The sequence below is a fragment of the Cryptotermes secundus genome, unplaced genomic scaffold (assembly GCF_002891405.2).
Source record: "Cryptotermes secundus unplaced genomic scaffold, Csec_1.0 scaffold584, whole genome shotgun sequence".
Taxonomy (NCBI): domain Eukaryota; kingdom Metazoa; phylum Arthropoda; class Insecta; order Blattodea; family Kalotermitidae; genus Cryptotermes; species Cryptotermes secundus.
In genome coordinates, this window is record NW_019735468.1 from 448,457 (window position 1) to 464,155 (window position 15,699).

At 41.7% G+C, this 15,699-nt stretch overlaps 1 protein-coding gene across 1 annotated transcript in view; it reads left to right on the forward strand.

The window, feature by feature from the left end:
• LOC111869369 overlaps positions 1–15,699 on the forward strand; it is a 53,385-nt gene that overhangs the window by 8,099 nt on the left and 29,587 nt on the right. The window contains exon 2 of the mRNA XM_023860850.2: positions 5,485–5,652. Within this exon, the coding sequence (XP_023716618.1) occupies positions 5,485–5,652 (168 nt within the window). The remainder of the gene's footprint in view (positions 1–5,484; positions 5,653–15,699) is intronic.

Genomic DNA, 15,699 nt, shown 5'->3' on the forward strand with positions numbered 1-15,699 from the left:
GAGGCACCTTCTTGGTTCATCTTCAGACCTATTTACTAAACTACACGACATCACACCCTGGAAGACCATATTCTTGCTTCACTGTCGTGGGGTCCTCAAAGCTCACATCTTTGTAGTAAAAGAAACGCCTATGATGAACGACCCAAAGCTTATATTACAATCTGTGTTGAACTTAGTAACTGATGTGTTATGTTTTCTTGGAGGTATTAAGCAAATATTTTAAATGGAATTTGGCGAAGTTTCATGGTTTTCTAGAAAGCCAGCTCAACAAGAACATAAATGAACCAATCTTTTATGCTGCTATGGAAACTGTGTGTACCACCACCAGTTTTAATTTTGCGTTCTTTGCCTAAAGAGTTTATTTATATGACACAGAGAGCGTGTTTGAACACCAAGTGCTGAGGGAAGTGTTTGGACCTATGATAATGGAGTGATAATAATACGAACATTTTCTTTATGGCTTTCAGCATTCAATTACTATTCGAATGATCAAGTCAAGAGGAATGAGGTGAGGGAATATGTGATGTGCAGTAGGGAAATGAGAAATACATTTTAGTCGGAAAACCTGACGGGCATTTGCATAGATGAAAAAATATTAAATTGAATTATAAGGGAATAGATTGTGAAGACGTGGTTTAAAGTGGCCAAAATAAGGTTCAGCGACGGGCTTATGTGAATAAGGGTGAGAGACCTTGGGGTTTAAAAAATATGGAGAATTTCTTGACCATCAGAGCTACTGTCTCCTTCTTCAGAATTACTTTATTGTGTAAGCGTATGTACATGGCTCGTTTGACTTTCAGAATAAATGGCGATTATTTCCTGAGTCATATTATTAACAGAGATGCGATGTGTTCTCTTAGATGTAGGGAGAGAATTTTTATCTAAACCTGTTATTTAAATGAATTCCGCCCATAAAAATTAATTTCTAAAGGAACACAAGGGTGCTTCAGTTAAGCACCATGAAAACGTATGAAGGGGTGGAGGTATAGAGATGAGGTGTTAGAGTCATGTCCCGATACCCGTGGGCTAAGATGTTGGGTAGGCCCAGAAATCCGTCTGAGCGCTATGGAGAAGGAATAATTCTCATGCTCTGTTTGGAATTAAGCCACTACTCATCGGTCTATTTTTAATTCGCATAGTGAGGGGTGGAGTCCAGTTGGGTCCACTCGGCACAGCGGTCACTGATTGGACTATTGTACCTGCCCCGGGTGATTATGATGATGGAGAATTTGGTGGAATGAAGATTCGCAGGGGAAACCGAAATACTCGGAGAAAACCCGCCCCAGCGCCACATTGTCCGCCACAAATCCCACTTTACCAGACCCGGGATGGAACCCGGGCCTCCGCGGTGGGAAGCCAGCGACTAACTTCTTGATCTATGGCGCGGCCATTTCATCGGTTTTAGTCTGCAGCTTAGTCACTTTGCCCTCAGAGATCCAATTTTTTATAGACCTGGAAGAATTATATAATTATTTAAGTGAAAGCTACTGAATGATTGTACATCATCTTCCCAGTCTCCCTTCTTCCACTTACGAGACAGTGGAACCCACATTTATCCCGTTCCTCTAGGCTGTTGGCACACGCGCTGAATGCCTTGCCCTCGAGGCAACTTCTCTGACACAACAGTTATGCAGGCGTGCCTATTTTCTTGGCGACAAGTATGAATGCGTGTTTAGCAAAAAAATAATGCATTTGATTGTGGCGTATTTGTAATTTGTTTATTATCTGAAAAGCGCTAGGAAATATAAAGAAGGTCTAATATATAGCCTATTTCATTGGAGATTGTTATTTTCGTCTTCTTAATTTTTAGTCTACAGTTAAATCCGTTTGAATTTCTTCGTCAAGCCTGCTAAAGAATTTCTTCACTGATTGGACATAATATTGCTTTATAACGTAATGTGCAAGGTCAGTTGCAGACAAGCTGTCTCCATACATTTCCATACTGCTTTAGGAAATTATTGTAAGTCGTTCTCTGATAATGATGACGATCTCTTCTAAATATGCATGATACAAATTTCCATTTGCTACAGTAAACATCTGAATCTTATTCTTTCTTCTAAATAATTTCATTATGTGTTGCGTTCTTACTTTCGGAATAAAGAATAAATATCCCTGGATAATCTGTGTAACAACTGTATCCTTATAATTCTGTATATCAGCATCCTGTTGCATATCTTTAATTAAACGTCTATGTATCCACAGTCCGTCAAAAATGCAACAATTATGTATTCACCATTTAACGCTTAACACAACATGTTTCGGCCATAGATGACCATCTTCAGGGGTCTTAATGTATCCAAACTCTTACGCTGCTCTGATGTGCGCTAAAACCGTGCGTTGCAATCCACTTAAAAATAACTTAAATAATTAATTAAAATCCTTTAAAATTTCTATTAACATTTTTTTCGTAAAATCCTATTCCACCCCATAAGGGGCATTGTCCACTTGTTTGGAGCTGTGTGATTATTCCAGAAGGTTCGTTTCTGCAGCTTGTTGTTCTGTTTGTTAGCCCGTTATTTTGCTACATCTGCAATCTGCAATCTGCAATATACCCCCTGCTTGTGTGTACCCTCTAGCAGCGTGAAGACAACACCTGAAAATGGCCATCTATGACCGAAATAAGGTTGTGTTAATTGTTAAATGGTGAATATACAATTGTTGCATTATTGACGGACTATGTATACTTGTATTAATTTCTACAATTTTATGTTGATTTCAACAGAATATTCTCACATAGTAGTTGGGTCATAAAGGAAGAAAAAGACCCAGAACAGCTCCAATCCTTGTTCGACTAGTTGATTTGTCTGTCCATCATTTCGAATAGACTACCGGTCTTAATAGGTTAATGGTCAATAATTCACTCACTCACTCACTCATGGAGCTGAGCCCTTCTTGAGAAGCCGCCAATTGTGCAGCTACTCAAGAGCTTCCAAGAAATTTATGAACCCGAAGATTCATTACCGTGTTCACAAGATCCCTCCACTGGTTTCTATCCTGAAGCACATCAATCCAATCCATACCATCCCATCCTATCTCTCTAAGATCCATTTTAATATTGTCCACCCACCCATATCTTGGTCTTCCCAGTGGTATTTTTCCTTCTGGCTTTCCCACCTATATGCATTCCTCTTCTCTCCCATTCGTGCTACATGCCATGCTCATCTCATCCTCCTTGACGTGATCATTCTAATTATACTTGGAGAAGAGTACAAGTTATGAAGCTCCTCATTATGCAGTTTTCTCCAACCTCCTGTCACTTCATCTCTCTTCGGTTCAAGTAGGGTAATTGTTATTCGTCATTATTTTTGTTTATGTTTTCCCATTATTGGTTGTAATTGTAATAATTTTCTTTTATCGTAAAATAGTGAAAACATCTCGTGGTGTAGGCCTAAATGTTCCGTCGAAATGATTATGTATTTCTTATTTGTACGAGTATTTTTAGAATCCTGCTCGCTAAACGAAACACCTTCCCCACAGTTCTGTGAAGTACCTCAACGTACTTGCACAGCCAGTAGACTGCGCTTTGCTTTACGTGTGATTTCTGTGCCTGGGCCTCAAGTACAACATCTGTTTCCACAAACTAGCAGCCTGTCATACCCTCTTCTAATCTTTCGGTGCAGTACGGTTCTGTAGACTCTTCAACCCTCGCTATGAGAAGCGTCCACACCTAGTCCCCCCTCTATGCAGCGTATCTGGAGCAGAAAATACACTGACCCGGTTCCAAGTGACACAGCGTTTCACTCTGAGCCTTCATTGTGTTCCAGTGACTCGGTATTCATTAACAGAGGCATTTATCGTGGTCATGGCAACCAGACCCAAACAGTGGTCCCCGCTGTCCCTAGTATTTCACCGCCTACTTACCTTGTCTGTAATTAAACACTGATTTGAAACGACCATGCCTGCTTTTTGTCATGTAACTTAATAACCAGCTGACCGATAGCTCGGTATGAACGTCGTGCGGCTATAGGTCACCCCACATTTGAACTTAAGCTGTTAATCCTCTGCCACCAAGAATGCAAACTTGATTGCCGCGCGATCTTTAGTTGTTGAGTCCACACTAGCATTACTTAATGTAATTAAAGTAAAGTAAAGTAAAGTAAAGCTTTTGAAGGCCTATAGGGTTGTGAGACGTTGAGGGTCCCAGATTATCTAGACAATCGGCTCAAAGATGGCGGTATACGCGCCGGCCGCGGTTTATTCCCAAGGAAAATTATTTATTTAATTCCTGGTACTCATTTCTGTTAGAGGCTGAGTGAACCCCAGGGCCATAGTGCGGCTGGAAGGATTAGGTCAATTGAAAATATCCAATGACCTCATCGGGACTTGAACCCGCGACCTTCCGGCTTGTAGCATAGCCGCCCAACCAACTACGCGTGCCCCCTAGCATCACTTAATGTAGATTCCAATAATACGACATGGTAATAGATTAAAATAATACGCAACTTTTTTTAATGAATTAAGTATTACCAAACAACTACCTAAATAACTCCGCGAAGAGAAGTCCGTCTTCAGAAGCTAACAGTCGCTAAGCTACTCGAGAAGTTCCCTGCCTTTTATGGAGCCAGAAGTTTCATTATCGGTTCACAAGATTCCGCAAGCATTCTATCATAGAAAGTAAAACAACATGGCGACACCGCGAAATCTACATGGATTTAACTTAAGTAGCAGTGGAACTTGACATGTTAGAAAATTACAGTCCACTGGGGTTCGCTCTTCGTTGTTCTCTGCTTCGGTTCCAAGCGACGACTACTTTCAGGTCGCAAGGTTGCTGGGCTGTTTAACAAAGACTCTGTGTGGAACCGCTACGACCCAGTTGTAGGTGGAGGCGTGCGGCGTGTACACGAATCTTTCCGCGCATGCGGAGGAAATGGCACAGTAACTGCCCCACTTATTGCCGGGTCTTGAACCCGTGTCTGATCCTGCGGTGGCTCGCACGGATTTTGTATTGAACGTTCATGTCTTCATTTCTTATTACAGTCGCCTAAGTTCGAGTTCTGACCTACCGTCGCACGCTTTCTTCTGAACTATGCGTCACACACAAAAGAAAATCAGAATAAAAATAATCTATATAAATTCTAAGGAATAAATTATGGAGAAATTACATTGTTTTTAAATCTAGAAGGGGTATCCCTTGGAAATGTAAAATTTTCATTGCCGGACTCTATTTGTTTTAGGCCCTTAAAAGTGAACTGAGAAATTATTGTTATGAATAGGGTCTTCTTGATTGTGACGGTGTAAACGCCAAGCTCTTCTATTACATGAGCATTTAAGGCTTCGATCTCTTTCTCCAAAAGTACACAACGGTCTCAGTCGGTTAATTAGTCATACTCCTATGTTTAGGGAAACAATCGTATTTATGAGAGTTAAAGGAAACACATTAATAAACTCCAGCGGAGAAATACCGAGGTATGAGTCTTAGAGTAATGTTAAAAATACTATCCCCTCCCTTATAGTAAGTTTATGTTCCTGCTATAATTTTTGCAGGCCTACCAGAAGCCCCGCTCCACAGCCGTTCAGATCGCCAGAATCGCCGCCGTCACCGTGGTGCTCGTCAGTTTCGTGCTTGGGTCTTTCATACTGGCCGCCGCCTGGATCGAAGCCAGTGCCTCCTGTCAGCAACTGATGCAACTGCAGGCCCTCGCAGTAGCCCAGGTCAGCGTGTAAAACATACTCATACGGGAACATAAATAGTCTTCAACAGTCCAGCAAAATATTAAGAGATCCTTACATCCCTGAGTAATTTTCAGAAATGTTGTACAATTCCAATAGGCAGAATCACGTCATTATTTATGATTCGTCTCCTGTGTATGTTATTGCTATGGTTAAGTAAATAATTTAAAATTTAAAATTATATAAATTAATCAAACCAGATACAATTATTATACAACACGTAATTACATTCTCAACATCTTAGTCTCGGGGAGCCGGAATAGCGCAGTCGGTATAGCGACTGGCTACGGGCTGGACGACTAAGAGGTTGGAGTTCGAGTCCCGGTAGAGTCAGAATTTTCTCTTCTCCATATCGTCCAGACCGGCTCTGGGGTCTACCCAACCTCCTATCCAATGTGTACCGGGGACCCTTTCCCGGAGGTTAAGCGGCCGGGTCGTGAAGCTGACCACTCACCTCCAACTTGTGCCGAGATCAACAAAATGTGGATCTATACATCGACTTCCCCATACGCCTTCATGGAGTAGTGCTTAATTAGTTAAGCACAGGGACAAATTTACCTTTTGACTTTACCTTTACATCTTAGTCTCTCAAACCATCCTTTCTTTCCTCTGGGCGTGAGTTTTACAGGCCTATCACCAGTGTGAGCACCTGAACAGAAGGAGATGGAAAGCAGGTAATGCAACAGGTAGCTTGAATAACGAAAGGAGTGATTATTAATAATACAATATTCTGTTAACTTTTTCTCTCTTGAATAGCTTATAATATATAAGGTAAAGTTGTTGTATTTAACTAAGCACCTCCACGGGGTAGTGGAGGTACAGTTCCACGCATTCATAACCTCGAGACTGGATGGAATCACATTGAAGTGCTCATGTAAATATTTGAATCCAAGAAAGAGAGAACTTTAAGATATTGCATAACAAGATGCATAGACCTGTAGGACACCTAGCGTTTGTAGAAGCCAGAATATTTTCGTAGGGAATTACTACAACGTGTAAGACAGTTTTGTTGAAGGGCATGCGGTAGCATAGTTGGTTGAGGCACTATGCTACAAGCCTGAAGGTCGCGGGTTCGAGTACCGATGAGGTGGATTCTTTTAGATTGACCTAACCCTTCCAGTCGCACTATGGCCCTGGGGTCGACTCAGCCTCTAACAGGAACGAGTACCAGGAATCATCCTGGAGAGTAAAGGGAGGCCGGCGCTTAAGGCTGACAACCTTACCGCCATCTGTTAGCCAATTATCTAAAAAATGTATTAGCCTCGGCGTCTCACAACCCTATGGGCCTCCATAGCCTGTTATAGGGATAGCTAAAGACAGTTTTGTTGAGGAAGCTACTATACAGTTTGGTGTCCAGGAGAAAAGGGCACAACAAAAATAATTCTGATCTATGGCATTAATATTTGGTATACTTCATCTCGTCTTCAGGGTAGCCAGATGTCGTCAGCCATCCGTGGAACACTGAGAAGATGATGTGAGGATAATATTAAAAAGTACATTAGGGCCATAAGTTGTAAGGATAGTCGTTGGAAGAAACGAGTTCAGGATGGTGTCGAAGGGCGGGCTTAGTATTTGCCGTGTCTGATCTTCGAGGTCTGATACCAGTGGTAATATCCATTTTTTATACCTGAAATTATAGTCGCGTCAGCGAAAGAATCAACACTGACTTTCCCTCGCCCGTTTGCCTAGCCTCCTTCAACGTTTATTGCCCACTCCAACTGCCTGGCAATGTAAGTAGAGTAAAGGAGCAGGCGGCAGACTGTAGCTCCCGTTATATGTGTCGATTCTTTCGCTGGCTCTAAAAGAAAGTAGAGCACGACCCATTCCAGATTTGGGCGTAGGGACTGTGACGCGGCCTCTCGGCCTCAAGTTTTAGGAGAGGCTCCCGTCTATTTCAAGCAGCCCAGATTTCAATGTAAATACCGTATTGCTAATTTTGCAGCTTTTAAATTTCCAGTTCATATGCACGGTTTCTTTAATACCACTGTTTTTATGTGTTTGTGATCTCTTGCTGTAATTACGACACTTGTAATGAAACACCTTTCTGTTGCTGAACGTTTGTGACCTAAAATAAATAAATCGGAGATCTTACAATTTAAAATTTTTATAATGGATATGTGAGCACTTATACAACGTGTTTAGTGTTGGCGTTTGGAGTGATGAGGGGCTGTGAATGTGTGAAGTGTAATCATGTAAACCTTTGTAAACATCAATAACATTTTAAACAAATTATTAATTAACTCATTTATTTTATGAAGTTTGGTGTAAGTTCTGTCGGGCCTGTCTAAACAATTCTTTGATACATTTTTGAATCACAGAATTTTTCCTTGCGTACGTTCTCCAGTCACTTCGAGCAAAGGGAACGTCAAGTAATGACAGAAGTTAGGCAACGCAACAGCTGGGGCGTCCAATAACTATCGAGCGTTTCCCTTTTCTTTCTCTCCTTGCGTGTCACGTGACTGCAAAAATTATGTAACAACTTGGGAACTGTTATTACTAGCCCAGTATATAGAATGTCCTTTTGATGCAGTCACATTCTACTTGTGGTTTAGCAAAATGAGGTCATATTTTTACTTTTTACCGGGAGCTTAGAGTAAAGTTCTCAGCGCTTAGAAATTGAATTGCCGTGTGGAAACTGTAACCGGAGCTACACTGATAAATTCCAGTGTCACTCGTTTCCGAACTTTTTCCTCCACAAAATCTTTCAAACGAGAAAACATGTCCAGACTCTTCGCTTCTAGTTTTCTGACCCACAAGCCCAACTTCCCAATAAATGCCTTCACTGTATCAGTCATTATAATGATGTCAGTAGCATTGCCTTGCACATTTGTGCTCTCTCAACTGAACTACTCAAAATATATTTTGCATAGGCTAACTTAGAAACAAAATGTTCTTTGCAAAATGTTCACCATGTACCTGATTTTCTTCTTCCAAAAAGAATGCTACTCCTTCTCGCAAATTGCAAACAAAAGGCACAGCATTTCCTCCTGACAGTCAACGAGAATAACAGTAAAACAGGAGCGACTGACACTGTGGTCCACACTTCCTTGTATGATTCTACAAAATATCGGCTCTTCAACGGACGAGTATTCCTGTAGTTTACAGTTATGATCAGTCTATCCGTCACTGCACTCAGTTCTGGGCATAATTTCTTCCTAGCCAGTTACTCAAGAGGTATACTACAATATGTCCACATGGCTTTTGGTGCTGATCGTTTAATTACGGCCTGTAGTTCTCCTTTATTTCCTGCCATTACACAAGCCGCATCCGTGCGTACTCCAACGCAGTCTGGCCGTTTTATGCTTTCTTCTTCCATGAAATCATCAACAAGTTTGAAGAGTTCTTCTGCCGTTTATCTTGTTTTTATAGATTTGCAGCTTCATTAATTGTTGCATCTTCAACGTATTGCACGTAAGCTATCAAGTGACCTATACAACCATAATCAGTGGCCTCGCCAGTCTACATATGATTCTCTGCTCGTCAATCAGCAGTTTTTCTAAGTCTCCTGATATATCGGCAATCCATAGAGAGATCATGTTCTTTGATAGTGGTACATTACGAAGCCGCTGAGCATATTCTTCGCCGAACATCGTTTCTGTCATGTCTGTCGCAGCAGGGAGTATCACAGTCTCAGCGCTCGTGTGCGGCTTCTTCTTTTGTGCTATTCTGTACGTGTATGATGAGATGCTAACAGCGCTTTGGGCGACACGGTAGCAGTAGTATCAACAGAACTCTTTTGCTGGATGCGAATTTCAGCACGTTTTCTACGGAAGAATTTGTTTGGGTTTGTTTTTCATTTCTTAATGTTTCATTTAAAGGTGCACACTTCAGTTTATTTGACTTCATACTATCAGCTACTAAGATACTATCTATAGGCCGCGCCATAGCTCAAACGGTTAGTTGCTGGCTTCCCACCGCGGCGGCCCGGGTTCGATCCCGGGTCTGGTCAAGTGGAATTTGTGGTGGACAAAGTGGCGCTGGGGCGGGTTTTCTCCAAGTACTTCGGTTTCCCCTGCCAATCTTCATTCCACCAAATTCTCCATCATCATAATCACCCGGGGCAGGCTACAATAGGCCAATCAGTGGCCGCCTTGCCGAGTGGACCTAGTTGGACTCCACCCCCCAGCCAGCAAAAGGTAATGGTAAAGTTGTCCCTGTGCTTACCTAATTAAACACTACGCCAGGAAGTTGTATGTGCTAGTGGATGTATAGACCCAAATTTTCTTGAACTCGGCACTAGTTGGAGGTGAGTGGTCAGGTTCACACCCCTGCCGCTTTACCTCCGGGACGACGTGGAGAAGAGAAAATTTTTGACCCTACCGGGACTCGAACTTGGACCCCTCGGTCGTCCAGCCCGTATCCAGTCGCTTTACCGACTACGCTATCCCGGCTCTCTAAACCGAAACTCTCGCTGTTCTAAATAAAGCAACGTAAATCTTAGGGGGAGGAGCTATAGCTCCATGCATTCTTAACTTCTGTACTGGGTGGTGCCGCTCTACTTCCGGGAAATGAGCCCGCGACACCAATCGTGTAGGAGGTTGGGTGGGCCCCAGAGCCATTCTGTTCGCTCCCCTTGCTAGGACTTTAATCCTGATTCCTCGGCTGTGCGTCTCCATAGTCTAGTCGGCGACTGAGCTGTCCCAGGTAAGTCTAAAGAATTAGTCGTTTCAGAACTCCTTCCGAACTGATACAGGCGAGAAGGCTATATTCGTGAAATACGAAAAGTAACATGAATGAAAATTGCGTTTTCTCTCGTGATTCCACGAAGCGTTGCAGAGATTCCACATCATTTGGGAAGTTCTTCAGAAGTGTATCCTCTGCCCCCTTCCCCTGTGCTTTCTAAGAGTGGGCGTGTTGACCTAGGTCAAGCGCTGCAGCCTGTTTTCTGGGTCAGCCTGATGACCAGCAGTTGCACCAATACAAACTATCCGTTATGTAATCTCCTATTAAGTTTCCTGGCGTCATTGCAATTATTGTGTCCGGAAATTTATGATGCGTGAAGATCCAAACAAAACGGAAGATATAAACAACAAATACAAAACTATCTCCACATAATTATTGAGTCAGTCGTGAAATTATCTGTTGTTGTGGAACAGGAAGTTTCATTATGGTGATCACAAAAGACCGTCTCTGAAGCGTTCTTGAGGTAATAACATTCTGTAGAAGCTGTATTACCCTGTTTCTTTAGTAGTTAATGTTGTCCTTTCATCTACGCCTACTTTTCCAAGTTCTTCCTTTCTTTGATATTTTTTTCAATGAAAATCTTGGACGCATTTTTATACTTTCCGTGCTGCATACCTCTTCATCGATATCTTCTAATTTAATTATCTTTGCAGTAATAGTTTAAACATATAAATTATTAAGCTCCTCATTATGTACTTTCTTCGTGATGTTGTGGCCTCTCTCTTCGGTTCATATATTCGAGAAGACAAAATATTCTGAACTAAGTGATAGGAACATTTTCTGAACATGATCTTTGTTTCTTCTTGAGTGTAATTTTGATTCATTACACTGCAGTGCTGTATATTTTATCTCTTCTTCTTCATCTTCTTTGGAGCTCACTAACCCTTTAACAGGGAAACTGACATGTATACTATCTAGTACTTTAACTAATTAATTTGTTTTATTTGTACTTAAATTTCCTTCTTTGACCGTAAGCTATTTCTTAGTTACATAGTTACTTAATGACTCAATAAGTTGTGTAGGAATGATTCTTCGTCTTTAACATTCTGTGTCTTATAAACTGTGGGAGATAAATATAAAGTTGTTCCTGTGCCTAATCATTTAAGTACTACGCCGTTAAGGATGTATAGATCCACATTGTCTTGACCTTGGCACTAGTTGGAGGTGAGTGGTCAGGTTCACGCCCCTGCCGCTTTACCCCCGGGGAAAGAATCCTCGGTACCCATTGGATAGGAGGTTGGGTGGGCCCCAGAGCCGGTCTGGACGACGTTGAGAAGATAAAATTCTATATACTACTGGGACTCGAACTCCGATGTCTCCGTCGTCCATCCCGTAGCCAGTCGCTATACCGGCTACGCTGTCCCTGTTCATAACTGTGGGAGAGCGGAACCCAAAATGTGACGCGCCTGTGCTTCAGCAGAAGTAGAGCGGCACCCTTGTGTTAATTGACATCGTCCCACCCACAGAAAATGGAGACTAATACCTTTCACCTCATAGTTGATAGAACATAGCCTCGAAACCTCAGTTGCGTCGGATTCCTACTTATGTTCAGCAAAGCATGATGTAGAATGGTGATCGGTTTATACACCCCTCCTTGGTCTGAATGTTATTTCTTCTAAGATTACTGTCTTCTAGGAAATGACGCCGCATAGTTTGGTAGATAGACACCAAACATTTCAGAGGAAAATGCTGTATCTGTGTTCAGGGCAGCAGTAGACAAACACGGAGGTGGCACGTTCTTCTGAAACCCTGGTGTAGTACCTCTCTACTACACTCCTGCTAATAACCGCAGTAACAACCTCAAACTTATGTCTTCGTTAATGAAACGAGCCTGTTTTGAGCCAGAATAGCTCAGTCAGTATAGTGACTAGGCAACAGACTGGACGGCCGAGGAATTTTGGTTCGATTCCCAGCAAGGACACAAATGTTCTCTACATCACAGCCCCCAGGCCGGTTCTGGGGGTCATCCAGTCTCTTATCCAACGGGTAACAGGGGCTCATTCCCAGGGACTAAAAACCGTCGATATGTGAAACTGGCCACCAGTTCATCTAGGGCCAACGTCAAGAATGCGTGGAGCTATACTTCCACTCCCCCACGTGTTTTCATTGCGTGGTGCTGTATTAAGCATGGGCACAGCTTTTACCCCTCTTCTTTTCTCCTGATAAATCACAATTTACGGCTCTTCGATGGTACCGTGGAAGTGGACACAAAAAGCAGAATTTATTTTCCGAATGGAGAAGAACAGTGTTGGCTTGTTACTTGCTTGGGATGTATAGCGTTGAATGGCTGTAAGAGTATGAAGAGATGCAGTATCAGCATTTCTGCGAAACGGTTCAGGATAAATATGGAAGAATGAAGTTGCGATAATAGTTCCCAGTGTCGAGAGTCGAACTCGAAACTTCACGATTTCGAAGTACACTTACTGGCCTCTATACAGAGGTTATAGTGGAGTGAAGGGGATGAGAGAATGTACAGGGAGACTATGGAAGATAGCGGCACTATCCGGGCATTAGACTCAAGAGAGTACGAAACGGTAAAATATTCTCACACCATCGCCCGCATCAGTTCGGAGCAAAAGTCGAAGTTTTCGGAACTTAGTCGCCGAGAATTCTTCAAGTATGAGTATACGAACCGTAAGTAAAGTAAGAAAAAGTAAAGCAATCCCTGTACCAGGCCGTGAAGGCCCATAAGGTTGTGAGACGTTGAGGGTCCCACATTATCTAGACAATCGGCTCAAAGATGGCGGTAAAGTTGTCAGCCTTACGCACCGGCCGCGCTTTACTCCCCAGGAAAATTATTTAATTAATTCCTGGTACTCATTTCTGTTAGAAGCTGAGTGAACCCCGGGGTCATAATGCGGCTGGAAGGATTAGGTCAATTGAAAAGAAATCCAATGACCCCATCGGGACTTGAACCCGCGACCTTCCGGCTTGTAGCACAGCCTCTCAACCAACGAACCGTATACATCTCGAAAGTGAATCGTAAAGCATATAAAGAATGCCGTCTTCTGGGATGTGGTGCTCTGTAGATATTGTGTTAACCGACGTTTCAGAGGAATATATCGCCTCCATCTTCAGGGTATAAGAAATCCGCGAGCAATGAACCAGCATGGGCAGGTGGCTGCTACATAAAGCATGTAATCTGCTACATCACTGAGCTTCAATAGCTTATCAAGTTGGTTCTTAGTCTATTTAATGACATTCTTCCAACTACAGATGTTATTTTATGTTGAAGGCTTACAAACTTATAGGGTAATCATTTTTCATGTGTAGATAATCATAAAACTGGGTAAAAATTATGTATGAATGTTTTTTTTTTAAATTATCTACATAGGGTGCATACTGTTGTGTGTTCGAAACATATATATAGTAGTTATGTTAAACCGTCACCAAACAAATGTATATACTCTAGACTTATACCATGTTAACTGCCTATGTGACCTAAATATGTAGCAGAATAAAGGTTTAATTGTAAACATTAAAAGTGACCATACATTTGTTGTGGTGACGGTTTAACATTACTACTATATATATACTATATATACATATGTTTTTAGTTAACTGTTGCACTTAAATCGGTAGCGTAGTTGGTTGAGGCACTATGCTACGAGCCGGAAGGTCGCGGGATCGAATCCCGATGAGGTGAATTTCTTCAATTTACCTAATCCTTCCAGCCGCACTATGGCCCTGGTTTCGACTCAGCCTCTAGCAGAAAGGAGTACCAGGAATATTCCTGGGGGTAAAGGGCGGCCGGCGCGTAAGGCTGACAAACTTACCTCTATCTGTGAGCCGACTATCTAGAAAATGTGGGAACCTCAACATCTCACAACCCTGTGGGCCTCCAAGGCCTGTTACAGGGATAGCTTTACTTTACTTTTTTACTTAAATAAAAATATAGCTCTTAACTTTGAACTGGCATACGCAGCCTATTCCGGTGCTGGTATGGTCTTACTTCGCTCAAATACTGACATCTCGAATTCGGATCCTGCTTGGAGTGTCGATGTTTTTCCGTCTGTCTGTAGGTCATGTCATTTAGGAAATATCTACAGCAGGCACCAAGGCCAGAACCGACTGCAGTGCCTTTAGGTCGGATAGGCCTAGTAATGAATCTGTAGTTCTGTTGCATATGAAAGGAAAGAAGGTGTCAGGAAGACATTCGTCCATATGCCACCTCAGTGAGAGGTGAAACCTCTCCGCTGTAAGATAAATGATCGCATCGTGCAAGGCCCCTTTCACCATTTGACTGGTAGCTGCAATAGACTTACTCAGCGTGCTAGAGACTGTTAGAGACTCCAAGAACTTGTCTGTATTTCTTTTCACTTTATTCCCATATGTTATATATAACCGTGAGAGACACAACTCATTAAGATGCATATAAAATATGGAAATAGCTCTAAAATTTGTAAGTAAATTAAGTTATAATTTCATGAAAGTTAATCGAGCAGTTAAATAAGGACGCAGTTGTTCACTTGTTCGTTTTAATATAGGCCTGTATGTGGATGATTCCTAGGTAAATGGAATAAGAGACAATGCAGTGAATATATTTAGGGCTGGGGTAGATGTTAAATGATTTTATATGTAGACGACCAGATTGTATTTATAAAATCTGGTGACAAACTGCAAAGAAAATATTTAAACTGATGTAAATGCATAAAATTATAATTTTATAGTTTCCATTAAGAAATCCAAACAAAAGGGTCAATTAGGTCAAACGAAGTTTTAGGAGATCAAATAGTAGAATAAGTGAATCTTTATAGCTATTTAGGCTGCGAGATCTCCCTACGAAATCATAATGACATAAACAATTTAATGGTAAGCGCAAAAGAATATGTGGAAGAATAAAATGTGCAACAAGTGGGAAGGAAACTAAGGGAAGACGAATTACAATTTTATAAGTCCTCAGTGATCCATGCCCAGTTATATGACTGAGGGTCACGGATTTTAAAAAAGAAAAGTGATACTAAAATTAGAGCAGAAGTGAAATTCATTCATGGTGTGAGGAAGGCGAGCACGGGAAGAGAGAAAATTATATCAAGAAATTAGACAACAGTCACATATATTTGTCATACAGGATAACATAACAACGTATAAGAAGAGTTTTAAATGGTTCAGGCACTATGTTACAAACAGGAAGGTCGCGGGTTCTAGTCCCGAGGTGTTTTTTTTAATTCACCTACATACTTGTCTGAGTATTATGATACTTGACTATCAACTAAAAAGAAACATAAGAGAAAAAGTAAGCTTTCCAATTATCCTGTGTGAAAGTCAAGAATAACAAAACATTGTGTTAGAACACACGCACGTAATGCTAAAACAGAAGAAGAGATCCTGGGGATCATGGGAATA